This window comes from Chrysemys picta, chromosome 24, assembly GCF_011386835.1.
Source record: "Chrysemys picta bellii isolate R12L10 chromosome 24, ASM1138683v2, whole genome shotgun sequence".
NCBI lineage: Eukaryota > Metazoa > Chordata > Testudines > Emydidae > Chrysemys > Chrysemys picta.
In genome coordinates this window covers 3,931,079-3,956,888 of record NC_088814.1, presented here as the reverse complement: position 1 = coordinate 3,956,888, position 25,810 = coordinate 3,931,079, and the positions used below count along the sequence as shown (strand labels likewise).

Here is a 25,810-nt window from a genome sequence, read left to right as displayed (position 1 = left end):
TTGGAAAGTGGTTGTTTATTGGTATTTATAAATACAAAACATAAGGAAGAGACCATTTAAAAGAGATTCTTGACATAAATGGACTCTTGTCAAGTAGTTTGGGATGCCACACAAATGGTTACCCTGTTTAAGAAAACGCTTTGGATTCTAAATTCTTAAGTGTGTCTCCCCCCTTTCCGCCCCCAGCAATCCATTGCCAAGAAATTAAACAGCCCCTCTGTAGTTGGACTTATAAAACCACTGTTTTTTCTTCTCCTGCCCCACCAGAAATTAACTAAAAGATTACTCCCGGAGCTGTGCTAACACTGACCACTTCTGGTGCCCAAATTGAGGTACATCTGACTTGCTGGGGAGGTCAATAAGCTGCAACATTGTAAACCCGTAGCCAGACTCCTTCTGACACATTGAAATCAAGGGAAAGTAGCAAGTTTTGCAAATGGAATTTGAGCTCTGCTGTTGAGGGGAAAGATTATCTCAGCTTCTAAAGAGGGCTTAATGAATATAACAGATATAAAAATTAAAATCTGTGGGGGAAAACAGCTGTCAGTATCCTTTTAAACAGTGCATACTGGATTTCTTCTACATGCCTTTCCAGCAGATTCACAAGATCTCGCAGATTCACAAACACATACTGATGGATTGGTGAAATGAATTGTAGATGAAGGAATATAGCTTATACAGTGCTTAAAAATGACCCTTTTGACTGCCTGAATTACTCAGGTGGTGATGACAGCCCGAGGAAGGTAACACACTGCCCTCCACATAAATGTGCAGGGAAAAAAAACAAACCCTCAGAGCTCTGAAATCTATTACTAGTACTTTAGAAAACCATCTCTTCTTCCCCATCTCCTGTAATTCTTCTCCATAAACGGTGGAGTGCCGCTTCCTCAGACTCTGACCATTACGATGATTAAGAATGCTCATTCCTCTGTGTCTCAGTCAGTTGGGAACAATTCACATAACATGTGCTCTCTCTTCTATCCCAGAGTGCTGACAGCAGGAAAAGAGCAATTCCTCACACCTGATCGCTCCTTCCAGGAACCTGCTATAGTCTGGCCAAGTTCAGCCCCATTAAGCCCGCAATGCCAGCGCATCTGTTAGCATCTTTCGTGCTGGGCATTCTGGACTCCTGGTATCAAGGAATCAATGATTACATGGAGGCTGTCACAGGTTCTCTACATTCCCTTGAAGCAGCAGGGTTAAGCTTGCCTGAATCACTTAAAACGCAGCTGCTATATAGATCAACCATGACAATGTGCCAGAACATACCCTTTTTGAAAGTTGGGAGGAACTGGAAGTGTGGTATATCCTTGTGGCTCCCATTTCACTCAAATGGATGCTTCTCCAGGACAAGACACTTACCTGTGGAACATGCAAACGTCAGCAAAGTTGCTGAGAGTTCACAAACGCAATACACGACAATGTGGCAATAATCAGTGATAGATTTTCAGGTCTTCTGTCCCTTCTGCTTCATTCCTTGATGAGGGCAACAAGCAGTAACACAATTCTGATTTTTTTTTTTTTTTGGCAGGAGCCAGGGAATCAATATTAGTTGGACTGTAGAATGTAGCTGTGTTCCCTATATTGTGAGCTATGTTCTCTTTGCTGCGGTAAAACTTGAAATGCAAAAGAGGTGAGACCCAAATATTGGTAAAAATGGGCAAATGAGCCCATGAGATCCTAGCCTGCGCTTCACTCTCTCTTTCTATTTAAGATCTTCCCATCAGACGGGCAGTTTCAGGCGCAGCCTTCTAATGGTAAAAAGTGTCTTATTTTTATTGATAAATAACTTATGTTCAATAATCTCAAAAATTACTAAATTAGAAATCTGTAAAAAAAATTGAGCGGTGGGTGGGGTAAAAAATTGAGCCCGACATTACAGATTTCAAGCTATATCATCACAACAATCTAGGAAGCCTCTTAGCTGAATGCTACGAAACACAGAAGAAACTGATGAACCTTCAGTGTGAGCATGCTCAGTGTGTTAGCATGGAAACAAGGAAGTACCGAAGCACAGTAAATCATGTCTCACAATGGCTGCTGTTTTCATTCCCTTACTGAAGAACAGAAAACAAAACCTCTTTTTTTTTTTTGGGACAGTGGATGCAAGAATAAAGCATGTTCATTTCTCTCCCTCCCCCCAACTTCGAAGGATTTTGGTGCTGTTCCAACATTAAAAAACAAAAACAAAAAAACAAAAACCAGCAGCAGTCGTTTTGGGTTTGCACAACCCCCTCCCCAGTAGTTTCTTCTGAGCATGCCCAGTAGGAATGGTTCAGAATTATATCAATCCACCTACAGCAAAAGACAACACAGATCCAGCTCCCATGTCACAGAGTTCATCAGTTGCTGGAACAGGTGGTGCGTGTGTATATGCGTGTGTATGGGTGGCTACAGGGGCCCGGTGCCACAGCCCTTTTCACTGGCCCTTGCAAATGACACTGGGATCACTTTCGTTGAAGATACAGGTGTCCACTGTAATTCTAGAAGTGTAATTAAATACTCAGTTTGCAAGGATGACCAATTCCAATGTCATAGGATGATGCAACATCTGCAGAAGCGCTGTCTGCTGCCCCCTACTGATGGAGGTGGAGTCACAGGAGCGAAGTAGGCATGGACTTTAATATTGGGTAAATGGGTCTGAAAAGATAAACACAGTATTTAAAGAAAGAACAGCGGTGGCAGTGCAATACGCAGTCACATACAGGTGAGCAACTGAAAAGCACATGGGACACTGAAGGGCCTGCTATTTTTTCTGAGCTTGGCCACCTAAATAAAAGCATGTTTCCTCTTTCACAAAATATCAAGCCTTTTACAGATCTGAGCGGAGGGTTGGGATTTTATCTTCCTGGACTGTTACCAAGTTCTTTTTCTCATCTACAATTTCCCTTTTCTGCCTAGTGAGGGTGGCCTGGAAACCTCTCTACTCCAGCAGAGTTCACCAAAACCACATTTCCTCACCCCAAAAAATCCTTATTGGATGAGCTTTGGCGAGGCAGTGATAGCCTCAAATAATAGTTTTTTGCCCTTCTTTGGTCTAAGATGCTATAGGTTACTTATGCCGAGCTACTAATGTTAAATTATATCATGAAATAACAGTCAAACTTTGCAAATTTGCACTGTGACTTGGGGACACATTGCAGATTACCGAATGATTTGAATTAGCCAGTAGGTTAAAAAACAAGCTGTAAAGGATAAGGCATCAAGAGATGCAAGAGATTAGATTGAGTTATTTCCTAGCACATGGGGAAGGATCAATATGAAGTGCTCTGTCATATACGTCATCAGATTCCTCAATATGAACACTGGCTCAAGTTATTTCTTTGCGGAGAAGTGAGGCGAGACTCCCAGGTTTCGAGAGGGCATCATCAGGTTTGTGGGACTGTGAAGTGAGCATTAGCGAGCTGGCTTCTCCCGTACTCCTTTTTAGTTCTGTTCACCAGGAACTGTAACTGGATCCTACACAGAAGGGAGAGCGCATTCCTTCCCCACCAGCTAGTGCGTACCGTCATCAGCCTTCTCTTGAATGAAACAGCGATCATTTTCACAGATGATGGCATTACCCTTGTAGCACTCTCAGGCATTTTAAGGACTTGGTCTAGATTATAGTGAGTCTGGATCCTCACAACCACCCTCTCCCCGTCCAGCCATTTAGTAATGTGTAAGTAAAAGCCTTTTTTTTTTACCCTGAGTCTCTTGATTCCTGCCCGTGTGATCTGTTGACAGTCATAAAGTTCTATCCTCTCCAGGCTATGGCAGCTCTTCAGGTGTTCCAAGGAGGCATCTGTGATCAAAGGGCAGTTGTCCAGCTCGATCACTTCCAGTCGGTCATGTGCGCAGGCACCATTCCCCAAGTGACGAATCCCATCATCTGTGATCAACTCGCAGTGCGACAAACTCTGCAGCCAAACAGAGGTGGTTAGTGGTCTCTGGAAACAGTACTGTACAACCATCAAGAACACCAGGCTAGGAAGCTTTCTGGAGAGATGACGGGATGAACTGAGAAAGTCCTAGAAGAACAAAATACCCTTGAGCAAATCTGCCATGTCACAGTTCTGGGCAAGTCTGCAGTTGTCCCTTGATGCCAGAGAGGGTTGTGAGCTGTGAACTCTGGTGATCAGAGTCCCTGTGCCTCTCTCTAACTAGCCAAGACTCCTGTAGGCCACAGGGGAAGTTCATATAATGTAGATGTAATGGAGAAGGAGAGAATCATAGAAATGCTGGGATGGAAGGGACCTCAGCCCCCTGCAGGCAGGACCAAGAATACCTAGACCATCCCTGATAGGCGTTTGTCCAGCTGATTCTTAAAAGCTTCCCATGACAGGGATTCCACAACTTCCCTCGGTAACTTATTCCAGTGCTTAACTATCCTTGGAGTTAGAAAGTTATTCCTAGTATCTAACCTAAATCTCCTTTGCTGCAGGTTAAGCCCATTACTTCTTGTCCTTCCTTAAATGGACATGGAGAACAACTGATCACTGTCCTCTTTGCAACAGCCCTTAACATATTTGAAGCCTGTTATCAGGTGCGTCTCCCCACCACCCCTGGCACCTCTAAAGATGCCAAGGTTTTTTTTTTTTTTTTTAATTTAGCCTTTCTTCATAGCTCAGTTTTTCTAAACTTCGGATCATTTTGTTTTCCTCCTCTGGACTCTCCAATTTGTCCACCTCTTTCTCAAAGTTTGGTGCCCAAAACTGGACACACAGCTGAGCCTGCACCAGGGCAGAGCAGGGTGGAAAAAATTACCTCCCTTGTCTTACATACAACACGTCTGTTAATACACTCCAGAATGAAATCATGGGAGATGGAAAAGTCTCAAGTAGATGGAAGAGCAGCCATGTAATGTCAAAAGAAAACAAGACAACTATAAAGTTTACCTGCTCTTCAATACTACAGTATTATACAGTACCCCAGGCACAGTGGTAATACTATTGTGAGCTGTAGGTACTGGATCTGTAAGGAGGACAGACTTTCACACCATTTGCGGGCTGCCCTTATTTTTAAATATTCTTGTATGTGAAACTGAACTGTGCAGTGAGCTGGGAGATTTCACCATTCCACTATTGTGAGTGATGTCAGTCCATCACCAGAGCATCTGCATAGTTCATGTATCATTTAGTTTGCAGAGAAACAAGAGCTGGTGCACAGATCGCTGTGGAGGAGAATGCACTGGGTGAGTGCTCCAGAGACAGAAACTTTGCAGCTAAGACAATGAAGCACTGTGCAGACAGAGAGAAACCCAACATTACAGGAGTTTCCTGTCCAAAGGGTGCAAGGAAGCACAGCAGGCATGCCTGAACACTTCAGATCTAAAATGCCGTCAGTGATGGAACTGCCATTTTAAGGCACAGGGCAGGTAGAGTGCAAGCTGTTTCAGTGAGTGCTCCCTTCCCCAGTGGCCTTTGCTGTCCCTCCCCTCACACGGAAGGAACATGCTATTTAGAAGTGAGAAAATTTGCTTTGTTGTCACCTCACTTCAGGTTGAAGTAGACAGTCCCACACAATGTGATGTCTAACTCACTAGGGACTAATACAGAACATCGAGGTTTGTCAAAGCTGGATTCAATAGGTTACAGGCCAGAAGCATTCATGCTCCAAATGAATGAACTCTTCCATCCCTACCCCAGTTCTTTTTATTTAGGGCCATCACTTATGCCCTTTATTCTATGAATACATCCTTGTAGGACTGTAGCCAAGGCTGTTAAATGCTAACCCACGAGTCAAAACTTCCTGTATGAGAGCGATAATGCACATTTCACACATGGAGTAAGATTCAAATGTCAGAGGCAACCAGTGCTATTAAACTGTCTTTCAGCAACAACAGCTTCTGAAGTAAAGTGTGAAGAAAGGAAACGAGGGTGGCTGCAGCTTTCCGTCTCAAGTACTTATCTGGCCCCCCATCACTGCAGTATCTGAACTGCCTCAAAATCTTAATATATTGCTCTTCACAACGCCTGCGTGAGGCACGGTAGTGCTGCTACCCCCATTGTACAGATGGAGAATGGAGACACAGAGAGGATAAGTGACTTGCTCGAGGTCACACGGCAAGTCTGTGGTGGAGCAGGGACTTGAACTGAGTGCTCCCAAATGGCGGGCTCATCTCTGTTCTCCCTCCCAGGACAGATAGCCCAGCCCCTGAATGAATTATACAGACTTCTACGATCTAGGGTCGTAACTAAAGCAACTAAACCATGTCCCAGGATAATTACTTTTTAAATTATATAAAGTCTGAACAGATTAACGCCCTCATAGATCAAAAGTATTGCTTTAAAAACACAAATAAAAATCCAAACATACATATTACTACTATTATTAATATTTCTGTGGGGAAGACTGGTCAAACCTCTAAATTGAATCCCAGACCAAGGCCTATTGCTTTCAGGCCCCAAAGTGTGGAATCACTGAAACAGCCTTCGAAATAGCAGACAACTGCAATGCAGTAATGAGACGGGGAAGAATTTCTTTTTTGAATCATACAATGTGTGATCAGCGCTGTGGAACCGGAATGGAGCTGCAAGCTCACAGAATGGAAGAGAGGATAAAATGCCACTGGGAAAGGAAAGGTGTCTGAAGGGTTTTGGCAGGAAAGCAAGGCATGAAAGCTAATTACAACACTGCACTTTGATATCCATAGGACTGACTAAGCTGGACTGCATTCTAGTTTCCACAGGTCACAGTTCCATACTCAAGATGACAAGGGGCTGGACACTACTCCATGTTATACAAACTAGATACAACCATCACATACCTGGCAGATTGCAAAGGCAATCGTCAATTGGGCCAAATTTGGAGGCTCCCACCATTTTATAAAGTGAGAACACAGAAAACTGTTGCCCAAACACTTACCAACACCTGAAGCCGTGGACAGTATATGGAAAGCTGGATTAACGTACTGTCTGTTATCTGGAAGAGACACAAAGCCCTTTAAGACTGAAATCTTTGTACAGCGATTTCTTCACAACCAAAACATGACCCCAAGTTAATACTTAAATATTCACCATTCTTCTCCTGCATTGGAAATCGCAATCACTATCTCAAACATTTCCAGAACTGTTTCTGGATCACATTTCAGCCAAAGGTTCCTATTTTTCTTTAGAAGGTGATGGGAAAGGATTTTTAAGAAGTTGGGTCTGTATTTTTTATTTCCTTATGATGGGTAATTTAAAAGGGTTTTTTAAAATTTTTCTTTTCTTGTTCTTCCCATTTGAAACATAAGGAATGTCTGGGTCTTCCCAGGTTTTGTTGGAGTGAGCAGAATACTTACAGATACATTTCTCCAAAATGTTCATTTATCACTGAAGTTAAACAGAACAGGAGGACTTGTGGCACCAGAGACTAACACATTTATTTGAGCTTACGCTTTCGTGGGCTAAAACCTACTTCTTCGGATGCATGCAGTGGAAAACATAGTAGGAAGAGATAGGGGTGTGTGCGTGTGTGTGTGTGCGTGTGCGTGTGTCTCTCTTCCTACTATGTTTTCCACTGCATGCATCCGAACAAGTGGGTTTTAGCCCACGAAAGCTTAAGCTCAAATAAATGTGTTAGTCTCTGGTGCCACAAGTCCTCCTGTTCTGTTTAACTTCAGTGATATATACACATTTATATATACATACATACACACACACACCCACATTATATGTGGAAAATATACACACACACACACACACACACACACACACACCTTCCTACTGTATTTTCCACTGCATGCATCTGATGAAGCGGGCTGTAGCCCACGAAAGCTTATGCTCAAATAAATGTGTTAGTCTCTAAGGTGCCACAAGTACTCCTGTTCTTTTAGCGGATACAGACTAACACGGCTGCTACTCTGAAACCTGAAGTTAAACAGGCGTTAACAGCCTGCTAAAAACCCCTTCTGCTCTAAACTGCTCAGATTTTGGTCTCTGGCTCCTGAACTGTCTTTACTTTACTAGTTTTTCAGTCATTTGAGTGTCTACACTGCAATAAAAAACCTGTTAGCACAGCCACAGCTGGCCTGGGTCAGCTGACTGGGGCTTGCGGGGCTAAAAATTATACTGGGGATGTTCGGGCTTGGGCTGGACTCCAGGCTCTGAACACTTTCCCCTCAGGGGGTCTCAGAGCTTGGGGGCCAGCCCAAGCCTGAACATCTATATTGCAATTGTTAGCCCCGTAAGCCCGAGTCAATTGAGCTGAGCTCCGAGTCTGAGTGCCTCAGGTTTTTTATTGCAATGCAGGTGTACCCTTCCAGGCTAAACAAGACATGAATTTCTAATCTAAGAAACATGCAACCCCAGCTCCCCTTGCCATTTAATAATTTAAAAAAACCCCAACCAAACAAACAAAAAAACCACCCACAAAAAAACAAAACCCTTTTCAGATTGTCTTTGTACAAAGCAGCAAGACTGGACACAGCTTTAAATCACTTCCTGTCTGGACTACTGTCATTTCCTTTTCTGTGGCCTTCCTAAACCCCTATTCTAGAATTGTCAGGCAGTGCAGAATGTTGGGGCCAGTCTATTTTCTCACTGCTGGAGGTGAAACCCTATTACCTTCATGGTCTTCCGATCCATTTCTAATTGAAAACTGCTCTGCCCTTATGGTATTCAGTCTCTTTAAGGGCTTCCTCATTTCATACCCACTTAACACAATATTTCACTTTACCTTTAAATCTTACCTTAATCTTATCACTCTTACGACGTATTTGCTAAAGGACAGTGTTCAGTCACATATGAAGGGCATTCTAAAAAAACCCATTGAATGAGTCTGTGGCACTGAGTTATTAGGCAAGTCAGATAAAAGACTCATAGGCTGGTGAAGAATTACAGCCCACTGACTTCTGGGGAGGTTTTTGGTTGGAGGGCACCTCATCTTTATTTCTAGTTATTTCCCTCCACCTTCACATACAAGGTCACAGTTGTTCAAACACTTCAGCTGCAGTAACATTTAATATTTGGAGATTACCTTTACTGATCTCTATCAGTTTATGTACCAGAGACCTTTCCATTTACTGGCAGCAAAGATCTCACTCTGGGGCTTGTAGTTCTTGCAGTTGCCAGGTTTTTCAAAGGTGCCTAGATTTGCAGAACTATACATGGTCTTTAGCAGACAAGCACACATTCTAGACTGATGGGATCTGAAGATTATTTTAACATTTTCAATACTCTGTTGAAAATTGGACTAGAGGTGATCGAACATATTCAAGTAATTCATCTTGTCCAAACTGATCTCCTTTTCTTGTCCAGGATTCTGGAACAAGTGGTCTTAATTTAATAAAAAAAAATAAAAAATTTTGGGATTCCATGCTCTGACCCTTTAGGTGTGGTTATTAAAACCCAGACACATTTGTCACAGACCATGTTTCCGCACTGCTGAGACTTCCTGCATGAAACCACCACAGTCGGAAGGCTGGGCTCTTACCTGAACACACTCTTCCAGGTCCATTTTTTCAAGCTCATGACAGTTCTATATAGCGCAGGCAGGAAACAAAAGCACACAAGCAAATTAGACACAAAGCCCAGTCAGTACTTGTAAAATTATGGGATCCCTCCTTTCTCAACACAGATCAAGTGTGTTTGAAAAGAAAGTCGTCTTTCTGAAGTTGGTCATGACTACAGATAGTTTGTTGCTCCCTGGAGGACAATGCTACTAAAAACAAGCATAATACTGAATATCTATCAAGCCTGCCCATTTAAAGACATTTATAAAATATCTACTAACTTGTTTATCTTTTTTTTTTTTTTAAATCTACAGAAAGGAAAAGGGGGTTAAACTCAGTGGTACTCATATGGAGTACAGGTTGATCTGTCTGGTGCATGAAATTGTACAGGGATTTGTTTCTTGCTAAAGGTTAATAATTTCATTGACTTTAGATGCACATTACTCATTGAACTGGGAGTTGGGTGGCTAAATAGAATGTTGAAAATTTAAGGAATAATGAACAATTTATTGATCTACTTAGCCCTCTCATTTCCACACAACTTCAAAACCAAAAAGAGATGTTTTGCAAAATATAAATTTATGGGAGACAGCTACTGTTACCCTGAGCTCCCAGGAAACAGAGATGCACCACGTACAAAGTGGAATGCAGCACTTACCTTAGCCAGAGTGGTAAAGCCCACATCCGTTAGCTGCGAACACCTTGCGACTTCTAATATTCTGTACAGAAAGAATTAAGAATGTACTAAACTATGGGGTAATCGTTTTGCTTTACAGAGTCTGTTTTATTAAAAAAATTGGGGGGCAGAGAGGCAGGGCGGGGAGAGATTAAGTCAAGGAAGTACTCTCCAAGGAGTATTACACTCATGCACATTTGAATGGAGGTCCCCCTTCACTCCATTTGATAATCTCACCATGAGGTAGTGTATTACACGGAATAGTATTTCATGATGATGCTCAGGTCATGTAAGAATAAGTACTTAATGCCATAACATATAGATTTAAAGTTTTCTAGACAGCAAATTGCTCATTCCCAGTTCAGATGATTGCTGAAAATTCTTTGCTTCTGCTACTGCAGTTTCATGGTGCCTCCCCCTTTTCCCTCATTTGTTTTATAATGTTTTACTTCTCAATGCTATAATGCTGCAGGGGAGAGCATTATTTCCATTTCTAAAAATTTAAGATCAGGACTTTCTTTAAATGTGTCAGATACTTTGGTTTATGGCATTTTATGCAGTTGATCTCCAGGCAGAGTTGAACATAAACACGGGATCCAATTGGAATCACAGCATTTTTATCTGCCTCTTTCAAAGTTTGAACTGCATATATATGAAAACTGACACATGTATCCATAATCTTTTACTTTATTTTTAAGCTTATTATAAAAATTCCATTTCTATTCTGGACACCACTTATTTTAGCCAAATTAAAACAGGGCACACAGCTGTAACAGATGCCAGACAATACTCATCTTTTTTCTTTTCTCCGCCATGTCATTTTCCTAATTATGCTGTAAAATCTTTATAGAGATGGCACCTGAAGCCCATTCTCTGTCTGAAATAGTGAAAATTAACAAAAACTCCCACTATTTTTTGCTTCAAAACTATCCTCAACACGCACTAATAACTAGGTATTGAGGCAGGGAATAATGCAGTTTAAACCTTGTTTCCAGTTCTTAATACAAAAAATCTGTGGACTAATTTCAGTTGTTTTAACCAAAAATAAGATAATACGCGGACTGAAAAAGGAAATTGTCACTAATTCTATATAAGCTCATCAGAGTGGCACACAACACTGCTGCACCAAGATATCTTGTAGAATATTCTGTGGAGTCAGAAGTTAGGACATAACTAACTCATTGTCATCCTCTTCTCGCTGGACGGCTGAAAATAACTTCAGTGGTAAACTAGTGGACTTCTAGATTGGACTAGAAGTCCTGACCTTTAGAATAAAATAAAAAAAAAAGTCAAGGAGTTCCATTACCAGGTCACCCACATCTTTACTCAGTCAGCATTGTGTGACTCCAGACTGAAAACTCACCTAAGCCGCGGACAGTTTTGTCCCAGTGCATTCAAGATGGCATCTGTAATGTTAGAGCAGCCTGAGGCACACAAGGATTGCAATTTATGGCATCCTCTGCATATCGTTATGAGACCATCATCTGTGATTTGCTACAAGAAAACAAACATCAGAACCATTAATAGTGATGATTAAGCTCCAATGCATTGCCCGATTCAACCTTTTGAGACAAGCGAGGAGGCATTCAACTTAGAGTGATGAAGGCCAAGTTACGCGTATCAGCCAAGAAATGTGTTCAAATAGTTTTACAGGATAGCTGAACCAGCATAAGGCACTCTGATATGGCTTATAAATAGTCTGCAGCTGATTCCACAGGCATGCAAATATTTTAGGGGATGGCACCACAGAATCTGCTGCCTAACACCACAGCGCTCTCAGCAATGCCGACAAAGTAATTCTGGCTGAAAGATTAATTAGGAAAGTCTGTTAGAGGTCACAACATCACCACAGCTTAGTTTTCCAAACAACCGTTTAAAACTCAGTCTTACTGCCTTGGTGCCCAAGAGATACGTGCTAAGACACAGGTCTGAATCCTCGTCAGATTCAGCACCTGTGTAACTTCATTGAGTTCAATGGAGCTGCATCCCGTTTGGCCAGGGACATTTGGAGCTCCGTCTAACTCCAGGAACCAGTTTGGGATGACAACATTTGAGGCTGAACCTGTCAGGAGAGTGCCATGCTGGCTGACAGCAGCAATATTAAAGTTCTGGAGCTCACTTGAGCCCTGCCAGCTGGAGGATAGAGTGTGATGGCAAGACCGATGTATAGAGTGGGAGGAGATAAAGAAAGGAGAAGAGACGAGTCAGTATATAGACACAGGAACAAACTGGGCTCACTGGATTTTGTGACCTGGCCAGTGTTGATTTCCCACATGGAAAGCACCAGCTTGGAGACTGGCAGCAGCTCTTTTGGAACAACTGTTGAAGTGGGGAAAAAAGGGGGAAAAACCCTCTACAAAGGGTTAAATTAAAGGTGAGCGAAAAACTGAGTTTTCTTTTCAGCTCCTTCTAAAAGTTGCATCTTCCAGGTCCCAATGTCAATAGTGAAAAGTTATTGTTGACACCATCCTCATGCCAATCATGTATACATCTCCCTTCAGAGTGTAAACACTACTCCTTAAAACACACTCTTGAGGGAGGCACAGATCTCCAAGCCCCTTCCAACTTTGGGGACAGTGTTAATGCTGCCATATCAGAAGAGCTGGATGATGTACACAAAGAACTCTTCCCAGTCCCTTTTTTGGCTTGAAAGTACATTTTTGGCACTGTTAATAGTTCCAAATTATACACCAATATCTTTGTAAGATACATGCTTATCTAAAACGGAGGCAGAGCCAGAAAATAGCAGCAGCTAAGCACTGTTGTCAGTTACACCTCATTCCCCCAGACATGTTTTAAAGAAATCTGTTAAGTAAAGAGTAGAAAGTTTCATTGCTCCCCAGTTGGTAAATAGGGGCTTGTCTATACTTACCGCGCTGGTTCGGCGGCAGGCAATCGAACTTCTGGGTTCGATTTATCGCGTCTTGTCTGGACGCGATAAATCGAACTCAGAAGTGCTCCCCGTCGACTCCGGTAATCCTGCTCGCCGCGAGGAGTACGCGGAGTCGACGGGGGAGCCTGCCTGCCGGGTGTGGACCGCGGTAAGTTCACGTAGCTGAAGTTGCGTACCTTACTTCGATTTGGGGGTTTAGTGTAGACCAAGCCTAGGTGTTTGAAGTTCCATGAAGATTTGAGATACAATCATTATTTTATTGCTCTGTTTCTTGGTTGGTTCAGTGTCTTGTTGTAGAGGGCAAATGTGCGGCTTGATTCAGTTTTAAAGGCTACTGTAAAAAAGTTTGGATGCCAACAAACTTACATTCCAGCCCCAAGGAAAGAATTTTTCCAGCTAGTTCTGCAAATGTGCTTAGAAGCCCCATGGGCAGGGCAAAGAGAGACAAACTGAAGCTAACAAGGCTATTTTGGAGGCTTGTATGACTCTACCAAATGCTACCACCAAAAAAAAGTATGCGTTTCTTTTTAGAACTTGCCAAAGTACAATTTTCCAGTCTGCAAAAATGACAATGTTGAAGGGTGGAGTAGATCTTATTCAATCCTGTTTAGAGATGCCCTTTATAGCTACAATGCATGTAATATGGGAATCACAGGAAAGATTACTTACTAAGCAGGTTTGCAGGTTTAAAGTCACTAGTTCAGGACAGTGTGCTCCAATGTATTTGAGAGCTTCATCCTCAAGCTGGAAAGAAAAATTTATAGACAAACAATTTGTTACATTCAAAGTGGTCTCTACACGAAAATATGAGTTATCACTCTCTGAATTGTCACTGGGTTGAAAAAGTCACTCAGTTCTCAAAATGCATAGAATGGCAATATACAAGCATTATACAAAAAGAACAGGAGTACTTGTGGCACCTTAGAGACTAACAAATCTATTAGAGCATAAGCTTTTGTGGACTACAGCCCACTTCTTCGGATGCATAGAAGTGGGCTGTAGTCCACGAAAGCTTATGCTCTAATAAATTTGTTAGTCTCTAAGGTGCCACAAGTCCTCCTGTTCTTTTTGCGGATACAGACTAACACGGCTGCTGCTCTGAAAGCATTATACAGTCTATCTTCCACTGTCTCTGAGACTGAGAATCTACAGATTTGCAAGGTCAGTTTATTGTAGGGCTGTCAAACGATAAAAAAAATTAATCGTGATTAATTGTGTGATTAATCACGCTGTTCAACAATACTAGAATACTATTTAAATATTTTTGGATGTTTTCTACATTTTCAAATATATTGATTTCAATTACAACACAGAACACAATGTACAGTGCTCACTTGATATTTATTTTTGATTACAAACATCTGCACTGTAAAAAACAAAAGAAATAGTATTTCAATTCACCTAAGTACTGTACTGCAATCTCTTTAACATGAAAGTGTAACTTACAAATGTAGATTTTTTTTGTTTTGTTACAGAACTGCACTCAAAAACAGAACATTGGAAAACTTTAGAGCCTACAAGTCCACTCAGTCCTGCCTGCTTCTTGTTTATAATGTCACATGGAAGTGAGAACAGGCGTTCGCATGGCACTGTTGTAGCCAGTGTCGCAAGATATTTACGTGCCAGATGTACTAAAGATTCATATGTCCCTTCATGCTTCAACCATCATTCCCCAGAGGGCATGAATCCATGCTGATGACAGGTTCTGCTTGATAACAATCCAAAGCAGTGCAGACCGACGCATGTTCATTTTCATAGTCTGAGTCAGATGCCACCAGCAGAAGATTGATTTTCCTTTTTGGCGATTCGGGTTTTGTAGTTTCCACATGGGAGTGTTGCTCTTTTAAGACTTTTGAAAGCATGTTCCACATCTCGTCCCTCTCATATTTGGACAGCACTTCAGAATCTTAAATCTTGGGTTGAGTGCTGTAGCTATCTTTAGAAATCTCATATTAGTATCTTTTTGCGTTTTCTCAAATCTGCAGTGAAAGTGTTCTTAAAACGAACACCACATGTGGGGTCGTCATCCGAGACTGCTATAACATGAAATATACAGCAGAATGCGGGTAAAACAGAACAGGAGACATACAATTCTCCCACAAGGAGCTCAATCACAAATTTAATCAATGCATTTTTTTTAAACGATCATCATCAGCATGGAAGCATGTCCTCTGGAATGGTGACCAAAGCATAAAGGGGCATACGAATGTTTAGCATATCTGGCACATAAATATCTTGCGACGCTGGGTACAACAGTGCAATGCAAACGCATGTTCTCACTTTCATGTGACATTGTAAACAAGAAGCGGGCAGCATTATCTCCTGCATATGTAAACAAACTTGTTTGTCTGAGCAATTGGCTGAACAAGAAATAGGACTGAGTGGACTTGTAGACTCTAAAGTTTCCATTGTTCTGTTTTTGAATGCAGTTATGTAACAAACAAACAAAAATCTACATTTGTAAGTTGCACTTTCATGATAAAGAGATTGCAGTACAGTACTTTGGTGAATTGAAATACTATTTCTTCTGTTTTTTATAGTGCAAATATTTGTAATAAAAAATAAATATCAAATGAGCACTGTATACTTTGTATTCTGTGTTGTAACTGAAATAGATACATTTGAAAATGTAGAAAACATCCAAAAATAGTTAATAAATTTCAATTAGTATTCTATATTTTGACAGTGCGATTAATCGACAGCCCTAATTTATTGATTTCAATAACTTATGCTCAGGTCAAAAATACATGATTAATAGACGGAATGGGAGCTGAAATTACTATCTTTTAATTTTGATACATTTTGTTTCTAATAAATTAATACTTCATAGGGCTCCTCTATATTACCATTTTCCCTCCTCTATATCACTTTGGCTGCCAACAAAAAGTGATTGCCAGTCTTACACCCATGAGAACAGATGGCAAATAATTGGTAACAAGGATATATTCCCATCAATATTTCACTGGAGTCCATAAATAACCAGAAGTTCGAGCTGTTTTTCAGTGATCTAAATTCTGAAAATAGGCTCGGATTGTTAAACCTCTTACCAGTCAAGTCTCCTAGGCTATTAAAAACCACAGTAACATAAGCTTAGGAAACTACTGGCAATGGTCCTAACATTTGGGCTTGTTTTGCACAGTGATATATGTACTATTGCTTTACTTAACATACTAAAAAATTATTGCTTTCTACACCCATGTACAGTGGGACTAATCTTTTGGAAAGTAAATATTATTTAAGTTTACATGTCAACAGCAGGTAAAATACTGGTCCCGTTTCAGAGGAACAAAAAGAACTAAAACCAAAACCCCAAATCTCCCACACCACAATTTCATGGCCCAGCAGGTAAAATAGTAAGGTTAAAGAAAATTAACTCCAAACAACAAAGGGTAATGGAAATTTCAGCCTTAAAAGCTAATGCACAATTTTTATTCTAAAGTGTCAGGGTTGAAGATCCATCCATGTAGTATCTTCAGAACCTTTACATCTTGGTCTGGACACAGTCCAAAGAGCAACATGGCCAGTGGTGCAGTGGAATCCATTTCTTACTGGAACGGGAGGCCACGTGACCCTCCATGTGACTTCGCCCTGCCCCCAGCCTGGGGCCCTCACACTCTTCCTGTCCCCTCCTCATGATCCACCCCCCCTTACCGGGGGGGAGGGAGCTCTGTCCTCCTCCAGCTGCGCCTTCGGAAACACAGCGGGGGAAAATGAGAAGAATGTGGGGCCACTGTACCGCCCCAGTCCTTCCACGCAGTGTCTCCTCCATCTGTACAGCAGCCAGACCCACTGGAGGACGGGGGGCGTCGGAGGAGGAGGGGTTGTGGAGGGGGTTGGGGGTGGTACCGCAGCCGCGCCAGAAGAGCTGCTGGTGTGGGGCCGCCCGGAGGCCCCAGGTTCTGCTCCTTTCCCTACTGGGGTTCACAGGAGAACCCTGAACTGCAGGGCTCTCCCGGGAACCACACCGGGGAAAGGAGCAGAACGCTGGCAGCTCCTCCAGTGGCTGTACCGCCCCCAGCACGGCCTCCTCAGCCCTGTTCTCCGTCGGGGCTGCTGTCAGACAGAGGAGGGCCAGGGGCGGTACAGCTGCACGCACTGGAGGAGCTGCTGACATGGGGCCAATTCTACATTAGCCAGCTGGAAGATTCCACTCAGTCAGGAACTTTTATCATGTGATTCCAGATACAGCTATAGCCAGGCTTTCTACTACTGTCTGACTCTTCTACAAAGGGCTAAAATAAGTCTATGGACATAGGCAGGATATTTTATAGCTTATTAAAAAAAAATGTTAAGGTGAGTGTGATTTTGCTCACTACATCCTCTGAACGGGGAGATTCCACTACTAGATAGTGTTCATTATTCAGTGTTCAGCTATTCATGCTGGGCTCAAAGCTAGTAAAGAGTTTCCATAAACTTAATGTCTAGTTGGTAGATCTTATTTCAATAAGGTAATGTTTGGAAATACAAGCCCTACAATACTTCACACTCATTGCTGTAACTGGCGTTGAAGACACTCATTGTTGTAGTTAGATTAATGCGCATGTTCTCCATAGTCATACCTGAGTGCAGCCCTTCAGAAACAAGGCTTTGAGTCCTCCACAGCCTCTCACCAGAGCCTGGATGCCATCCTTAGTCACTTGGTCACACCAGGAGATATTCAGCTGTTCCAGCAGTGGGCATCCCTCACTTGGGAGGCAAAGGGAAAAGTGGGTGGAAACTTAAGAAATCCAGCTTCAAGCCGATTACAGGAAATTCCAATTTCTGGACTTCAACTGAGCACAGGAAGCGACACACCCACCCCACACCCACATGGAACATTCATGTATTAAACATAAAAATCCTCAGATGAGAGCAGCTCTCCAGGGGTAGGCTTGGAAACCAGTAACTCAATTTTGAGGCATTCTGAAAAAAGAAGGTTGATCTCTACTGCATCCAAAGCCGGTCATAGGGCTGCGTCCCACCCCCTTGTCCAGAGACTGGGCGCATCCACGGTGTTATTGGCTGAGAGGCCTAGATACAGCCAAACCAACATTCAATCAGATTCAAAGGGCTTCATTTTTGAAACACGGCCTCCGATTTTCCAGACACAAACTTGTGCTTGAAAATAGCTGCTGGCACAAACAGAATGTATACATTTGATTTGCAGTCAAGGTAGACAGACATAAATGCTATCAACTGTGATTGCAAATAACTGCAGGCACAAAACTGACCCTATAAAATTGGAGGCCAGGTTGAAGCCCTTAAACAAAAAAAACCAGGCTCAAATTTCTGAAAGCTAGCTACAAAAACAAGCCTCTCTCCATTTTCTGTACTCGGATTCCTTTGATATTTCAATGCAGCCTCTTCACTATTTTGTTTCCCTTCAAATTAGTCTTTCTATATTTTTATCCTTTTTAGAGATTCGAATTTATCATTATTTAAAACCCACTTTACTCACTTTTTTTGTTTTTTTTTTTAATAGTTTAGGCTTCACTCTTTACCTTCAGGGTTCTCTTTTGCCTCCTTTCTTCTGTCCCAATCTCTTGTCACCATTGCCTGTCATTCCCTTTCATTTCTAGATTACTTGGCAATTACATCTAGTAGGGTTAAGTAGTTACCATGTCACCTAATCAGTTTAAGACAAGTAATCATGTGCCAGTCTTTATTTTGCAACTACAGGACACTTGCTATCTATGCAACGGGAGTTGTGTAATTCAAAAGTCAACTATTAACAAAGAGGTATTTACAAGGCATGTTAATTAAAAACTAAAAAAAAAAAAAACCTCTGCCCCCTGCTCAAAAAAATAAATAAAAATAGAAACCTCAGTGCAATCCAATTATGCTACTGCTGCTAATCATTATCAGGACAAGACACCTTCTATTTAGTTCCTGTCTCTTTTGCAGAACAGAGGGCATTACCCAGCAGAGCTCAGCATTCATGTCTTAGGTTTGGATTGCAATCCTAGTAACCTAGTCACTTATTTAAAACTCCACCAGGGGAGTTCAGAGAATAGGGGACATGGTGGAGTAAGCTATTTAGAATTAAACTGGTGCACGGGATCTCAATGCTGTCAGTTCCTACCTCAGTGCTTTTAGAGACAGGTTGGTTATGGAAGTGCAGGAAGCCAAGTCAAGGTGCCTGAGTTTAGAGCAGAACTTACTAAGGCTGGTACATGTCCTGAAAGAGATTAAAAAAAAAAGAGATTTATCCATCGAAGACGTACACAGAAATGATCATGTATATTTTTCCATCACACACTATGTGCACAAGTATATTCACATAAGCCCCCACTTAAAAAATAAAAGGATGGAGAATATAACATGGGCAGGTATTGGAGGTGGGCTGGTGGGAGAGAGGATAGAGGAAATGCTCTTTCTAAGCAATCTATAGGTGTGTGAAGAGGACAGCGATTTTCTTCACATTTTGAATCATTCAGTTTTCATTGAGGGATTCATTTGCTCAAAACCCAACGCTGAAGACCGTTCTATAGGACATTTCTAACATCTGCTATCAAAAGGGCCAAAATAACTCTTAGATCTGTACCCTCTACCCTATTTCCCCAGCTTGCTGCTCAACATCGTTTTGATAGTACTGAGAAATGTCTAAAAACGAACAAGGAAAAGTACCAAGCATCACATGACTAAGGGCACATACTGCACACTAGAAACAGGAGCTGGGTGCTGGTAGCAGTCTAGAGTAGATGGAGCACATCCAAGGGGCTTGCTGTTTAGCTGGGACTTCAAACTCCCCGACACCAATGGCAGTGATTTCACCTGCCTAAGGATTCATTTCTGAGGGAATAGCAACAAAATATGATTTTGTGCAGCAAGTGCCGACTGTAGGCAACTATATACTGGGGAAACCAGCTACTTCTTTTATCAAAGCCTTCAAAATAATTATCCAACTAGTACAGTGCAGAAAGACCTACAAGTGCCTGAAATATACTGCGAGTGACAGCCAGCGATACCCCTTAAAAAAAAATCTTAGTAGTGAGGCCAGTCTGGAGGCCAGCTGAGAAACTCAGATGCCATCGCCAACCCTGCTATCTAGCAGAACTGCAGAGGCAGAGAGTCTGATCCCACAAGGTGCTGAGCATTCTGGCCTGGAAAATAAAGACGAGCTCTGGTTTTGACTCACAGGAGTCAAATAAAATTACTAGCAATGCAAAAAGGAGTATTTCCACCTGCTAATAAATAACTCATCCCTACACATCTTTGCTGGCTACTGTTAGTCTTTGCAGGATGTGTTATCTCCAGTGGAAGGCCACATGAGATACGAACAATGACTAGGCTGCATTGTCTGCCCCCAAAAGTATGAGTTGTTTTTAAAAGCTATCGTAACACTGATGCTTAACAAAATTTCGACAACATGAAGTGAAGCTATTGCTTAACAATAGTTGCTACTTGTATCAGAAAAATATGTAAAAAAGCTTCTTTTTAAGGGTTCCTTCAGTTGGCAGATCTTATTTGTCCAAGGAAGCAAATTGATTTAGTGGATTTAATCACTATTCTTCTAAGAAGAGTATTTTAGGCCATCACACTTTCATTTTGAGACTGATCTATACTTTTAGAGGCAAAATCTATAGGTAATCAGTATAGAAAGAGCACACATGTAACATGGTTCTTCCCTCAGTCCTTCATGTACTGCCACTGTAGGAAACATAGGGATCTTACAGTTTTGTAAGTGATTTTAAAGAGTTACAAATAGCACTCGAGCAGGAAGACAGCAAAGTAGCAAAGAAACTAGATAAAACTTGGATACACGCCTATTTCAAGGCAATCCAGGTGCAACCTAAAGCATAGCTGACCAGCTGTCCATAGGAAAAAATCTCAAATCTATGCGGAGTGGATGGAAAAGCAGAAGAACTCTCCCAGCACTTAACCGTCTGTGCTCAGCAATGTGGAAGTACGGCTTGACGTGCGTCACCACAACTGACACACATTTTACGATGACATCTGCTGTCCTCAGATAATAAAATATTAACCAAATTACATCCATCCATACTCACAGCATTTATTAAAGAAAGTTAGAGTTTAAGTACAGGCGAGCTGACTCTTGCCAACTCTTTTAGGAAGGTTCCTTTGCAAAGACATATACCCCCTATCTTTTCCCTGGTCAGGACTAACGTAGATAAGGATATGTGGGGAACCTCCTTTTTCCCCCCCTCTTCTGAAGCTCTCTCTCTCAGCAAAGGCTTCAAAGAGAGACACCCCTTTCCACCAAGATAGGCAGTCTCTCCATACTTAGATTCCCTCTGAGACCGTCTCCTTTCATCATAGAAATGAGAATAAGACTGCAAAGCCTCAAAGTGAAGCCACCCCCCACCATCAGCATGAAAAAGGGAAAAAACTGTAGACATTGGAATTTAACAGACAGAATCACTCAAAGGAGAATCAGAACTGCTTGAATTATACAAGAGGTGGCAGATGAGCACAAGCACCATAAACAAAGCAACTGTAGCCGCTCCACGTACAGAGAAATTGCAGTCTCCATAAATTCTGACCTGGGAGAACAAGAAGAACATCGCTATTTTGTTCCATTACAGAGTGAGCCTTACTGTTCTGAAGGGGACACTTTAGCAGCCTTTTCTGCATCTGAAAACATGAGTCAGACCTGCCTAAAAAGAATTATTTCCTCAGTATATTTTCCCCTTAATGTCAACAACCTGATATGATCATCTGACTTGAAATAATGAATGAGCAATGTGACATAAGAGGTTTCCTGATGTCTTCAAATTTTTATCAGACCATAACAAATCATTCCATCTGGAGGTAGACCACTTACTCATACCACATTTAGAAAACAAACGGTACTAAGCTCATGGGGTGGGACAACGGAGGAGAATCTGGAACCACTACCTTCCATTCAGTTGAGACATAATTCATGTATACTAATAATTACAAGGGTTAATAGTCCAACATTCCCTCTAATAAACACGTTACTTACGTATCTGTGATCTTGGTGCAGCCATTTAGGTTCAATACTTCAATATTTCTGCAGTTTTGTGCAAATATCCTTCATTGGAAAAAAAGACACACTACTTTTCAGACAATGCATTTCCAGATGTTTTGAAACAGATGCTTTACCCTCAATACTACAGAAATAATTAAACCAAAAACCAGGCACTGTTTGTCTTGGGCAAACTGTTGACCCTTCCCACCAGTCTTTTACATGGGTGCACCTCTGAAGCACATAGAATCAAATAGGCTGCTGAATGCTGGGCTTAAAGGGCAAGGCAGAAAAACAGTGAGTTGTTACCCATATCTTCAAGTATCGGGGGTAGCCGTGTTAGTCTGTATCTACAAAAACAACAAGGAGTCTGGTGGCACCTTAAAGACTAACAGATTTATCTGGGTATAAGCTTTCGTGAGTAAAAACCTCACTTCTTCGGATGCATAGAGTGAAAGTTACAGATGCAGGCATTATATATATATATATCTGTAACTTTCACTCTATGCATCCGAAGAAGTGAGGTTTTTACCCACGAAAGCTTATGCCCAAATAAATCTGTTAGTCTTTAAGGTGCCACCAGACTCCTTGTTGTTTTTACCCATATCTTGTCTTTGGAGTTCTCTCAGCCCAGGAGCAAGGGACAGAGGTTCACATTTCCAGTGCCAATTCCCCCAATATTGCAACACCATCGGGTTGACTCTGTGCTGCTATTTTTTAAGGGAAGGGAAGGGAAGGGAGAAAGGCTCATATTTCAAAACACACACACACACACAAGAAGGATATGCATAGTGTTCATCATTTACTTAAGCGATTATTTTTGGATGCATATCGTTATTGGTCTCACTCTAGCACGCTGATGAGTGGATATACCATTCCAGCCCTCTATGGGTGGGGAAGGAGAACCATTCTTTGCTTCATAGTTAAGAGTAGAAGAAGCCATACCACTACCTTAATGCATTGTCTCCCACTCCTAGACACCCACGCAGGCTTAGCTTTCGCAAGAAACCCCCACATCTTTTAGAAATATTCTCCACTACTCGACCCTGTAAAAAGACAGGAAAAGAATTCTACTGATATCACTTCTTAGTTTCCACAATCTCTTCATTAAAGTTAAATTCAAAACTTTGTAGATTAAAAACACTTTGTATATTATTCCAGATATAAGGGCACTGAGCAAACACAATTACCATCACACCAATATAAAACTGAAGGAGACCCATTCAACTTCTAAAAATGGACAAGGAACAAAACCCAAGGAAGAACGCCGAGGCTAAGCAGTAGAAAAATCCTCTGCAGTCAGAGCTATTGGGCAGTGCAAGAGGCTACCCAAGAGACGGCTGAAGTATAGTTACTGAAGAAATACAACAAATCACAGAAACAACACGTGACAAGGATTTCAAATAGGCATGTGTTGTCATAAAAGAGATAAAGATTTTTGTTTTGGGGGACAGAGTGGAGATGAATAGTGTAGGGGACTTCTCTTCTCTCACGGAGGAAGCATTTCAATTTTCCTCTCAAAGACATCTGGAGAAATGGAGTTTAATGTCATATTTTACATGAGAGAGTATCTCCCCAGAGACCCCAGGACAAGTTTGAATTTTCCACAACTTTGGATGATGAAATGGTAAAGAGACCGAGGAGAGGAGAGAAAGACTATACAACTCTATCAGCACACATAAGTTTCAGTGTCCAGTAGTATTTTACTCTCCTCCTCCGATCATTGGAGAATGGAAACATCAATCACTTTCAAGTGTTAGCTACGAAGAGTTTGTATAAAGAAATTTTTAATCCCTCCTTCCCAAACCAAAAATGTATGTAACATTAGGGTAGCTGCAAAGTATTAGTATGATCTAAAAGGGCTATCAATCTGCTGAGGCCCCCTCATTTACCTTCCTTAAAATCTACTCTGAAATACGACTACTTTTCAAATGCCAACTGCAGCTAGGACGTGCTGCCAAGTGCTGCAATGGCTAAAAGGGATAAAGGAAGATAAATCCCATGCTGCATTTTAGAAAAGGAAGGTAACAGAATTTTAAGCCACGCATATGTTTGTATAGGCCCTCGGTGGCCTCACCACAGCTGTGAATATGTTTGGGATTGCAGAGGATTCAAATATATTTTAAAGAAAACGCTTAAAAGCTGCAAGTTTATCTTCCTTTAAGCATACAACATTTAGGACTTAGCCTGAGAATGTCCTTTTAGGTTAAGAACAGCAGCATTTTGGAGCAGCTTGTATTAAAATATAAGTCAATGCTAGTGCACAAATACATATCTGGTACCCAACAGATGAGTAAGAGAATGGGGAGACTTTAAAGCCATGTAAAACCGCTCAAGAAGGGAAAAGCCTAGTTTAAATTCACAGCATTACTCTCTCCTTCTTACACAGTTTAGATAAAGCACCACGGCTGAAAAGTTCTTTCCTCATTTCCTGCTCCTACCTTGGATCAGGGAACTCCAATGATCTCCCTGCACCTGTGTGAAAGTGAAGTCTTATCCCAGCAGAGAACTTTAGGAATGCTCTTACTAGTTTTACTTTCTCCCTTAATCAACCGATACGTGTCTGAAGAAATACTTGCTGTAGAGAGCAGAACCACATTTGCTTTCCTCCTTCAAAACACTCTGGGCACTTGCCAGACTTTTTGGGTACATAATTTGCCACATCAGAGGCCAGTTCCTTTACGTCTGGAAGAGAGAGTACTTTAACGCTTCTGTCCACAAAGGCTGTGTAACTTGCAGCTTCCATCAGGACATTAAACAAGCCATTCTCAGGCTTATGTTTTTCACTTTGTGTTGAGCTGCAATGCTGCTCTGCTCTCCCCCCCCCCCCCCCCCATCTCCAAAAAATAATTTTTAAAATGAGAATGTAACAATCTGATAAGGAATTTAGTTTGTTTTTGAAAATTCAGCCAGGAAGAATACACGGACTTTAGTTTTCAGAACAGTAGGACAACATGAGGTACAAAGTTATCATTTCCTACATGGACTCCACAGTTCACTTCTAACAGATTGATCCAAAGTTACAAGAAGGCATTCCCACAGAGGTACATCTTTTAGAACTAACTCAGAACTGGAAATCTCTGGCATCTTCCTGGTTTGTGTTTCCATTTCCAACAAAGGAAAACAGTCACTAGAGACTAAGAGAGAAATTCAGTGTCTTAATGGTAGAAGTCCAAGTATACCAGATAAAAGCCATACTTGATGATGTTGAGTTAGAGAGAAAAATCTAGACCAATACTTATCAGCAATATCTTTCAGCAAAAGCACATTTACTCTAGTTATTTCAACTCTCTCAGTAAACAAAAAACTGCTTCTTTAAAATAAGTGTACATGTACACACACAAATACCATTCAGTCCTGGTACAGTTAAATAGTTCTGTCCATTTTCAAAAGCTGAATGAATTGCCAAGACTATAAAGCTCCCTGAAGCTAAGAAGAACTGAAATTAATGATTTTTATCTCCAGGGAAGGTGGAAAGGGTTATGCTGGGGGCATTAATCTATTCCATACTTCCATACTGTAATTATGTTTTTAAACACGAAAAAGGGGTTTGTATGTCACTTAATTATACCTCAATATCCCTCTGGAAATCAAACAGGTCAATTCGCTGCCAGTTACTGCCATCCAGGGCCAGAACATTCCATGCCTTTATTGGGGAAAAAAACGTCAGTGCATGATTAATATGAAAAAAAATGCCAGTGGGAATCTAGTTACAATTTGTTCCTTTTAGAAACAACATTGTGTCTCAAGTGAAAAAGCACCAAATAAATTACTGCAACTGATGAAAAACCCTTAGATCAGCAATATCCTCAGTTCAGACAAGACTTACCACACTGACACAGTGCCCTCTTAATTCCCCATATTTCACTGAACACTTAGGCAGGCAAGTCCAAGGTG

The 25,810-nt window shown here is 41.4% G+C and overlaps 1 protein-coding gene across 8 annotated transcripts in view; it reads right to left on the bottom strand.

The window, feature by feature from the left end:
- FBXL20 (F-box and leucine rich repeat protein 20) overlaps nucleotides 1-25,810 on the bottom strand; it is a 68,252-nt gene continuing 42,442 nt past the window's right edge. For 5 of the 8 annotated variants that reach the window (XM_065577441.1, XM_065577444.1, XM_065577440.1 and 2 more), the window contains 12 exons: nucleotides 25,485-25,559; nucleotides 22,865-22,959; nucleotides 21,911-21,979; nucleotides 19,046-19,141; nucleotides 17,544-17,670; nucleotides 13,654-13,728; nucleotides 11,455-11,585; nucleotides 10,074-10,134; nucleotides 9,397-9,441; nucleotides 6,847-6,903; nucleotides 3,687-3,899; nucleotides 1-2,640 (listed from right to left, as the gene is read on the bottom strand). In XM_065577441.1, the coding sequence (XP_065433513.1) occupies nucleotides 2,533-2,640; nucleotides 3,687-3,899; nucleotides 6,847-6,903; nucleotides 9,397-9,441; nucleotides 10,074-10,134; nucleotides 11,455-11,585; nucleotides 13,654-13,728; nucleotides 17,544-17,670; nucleotides 19,046-19,141; nucleotides 21,911-21,979; nucleotides 22,865-22,959; nucleotides 25,485-25,559 (1,152 nt within the window). In that variant the 3' untranslated portion in view covers nucleotides 1-2,532. The remainder of the gene's footprint in view (nucleotides 2,641-3,686; nucleotides 3,900-6,846; nucleotides 6,904-9,396; nucleotides 9,442-10,073; nucleotides 10,135-11,454; nucleotides 11,586-13,653; nucleotides 13,729-17,543; nucleotides 17,671-19,045; nucleotides 19,142-21,910; nucleotides 21,980-22,864; nucleotides 22,960-25,484; nucleotides 25,560-25,810) is intronic. The other 3 variants (XM_065577446.1, XM_065577443.1, XM_065577447.1) reach the window with 2 other exon arrangements.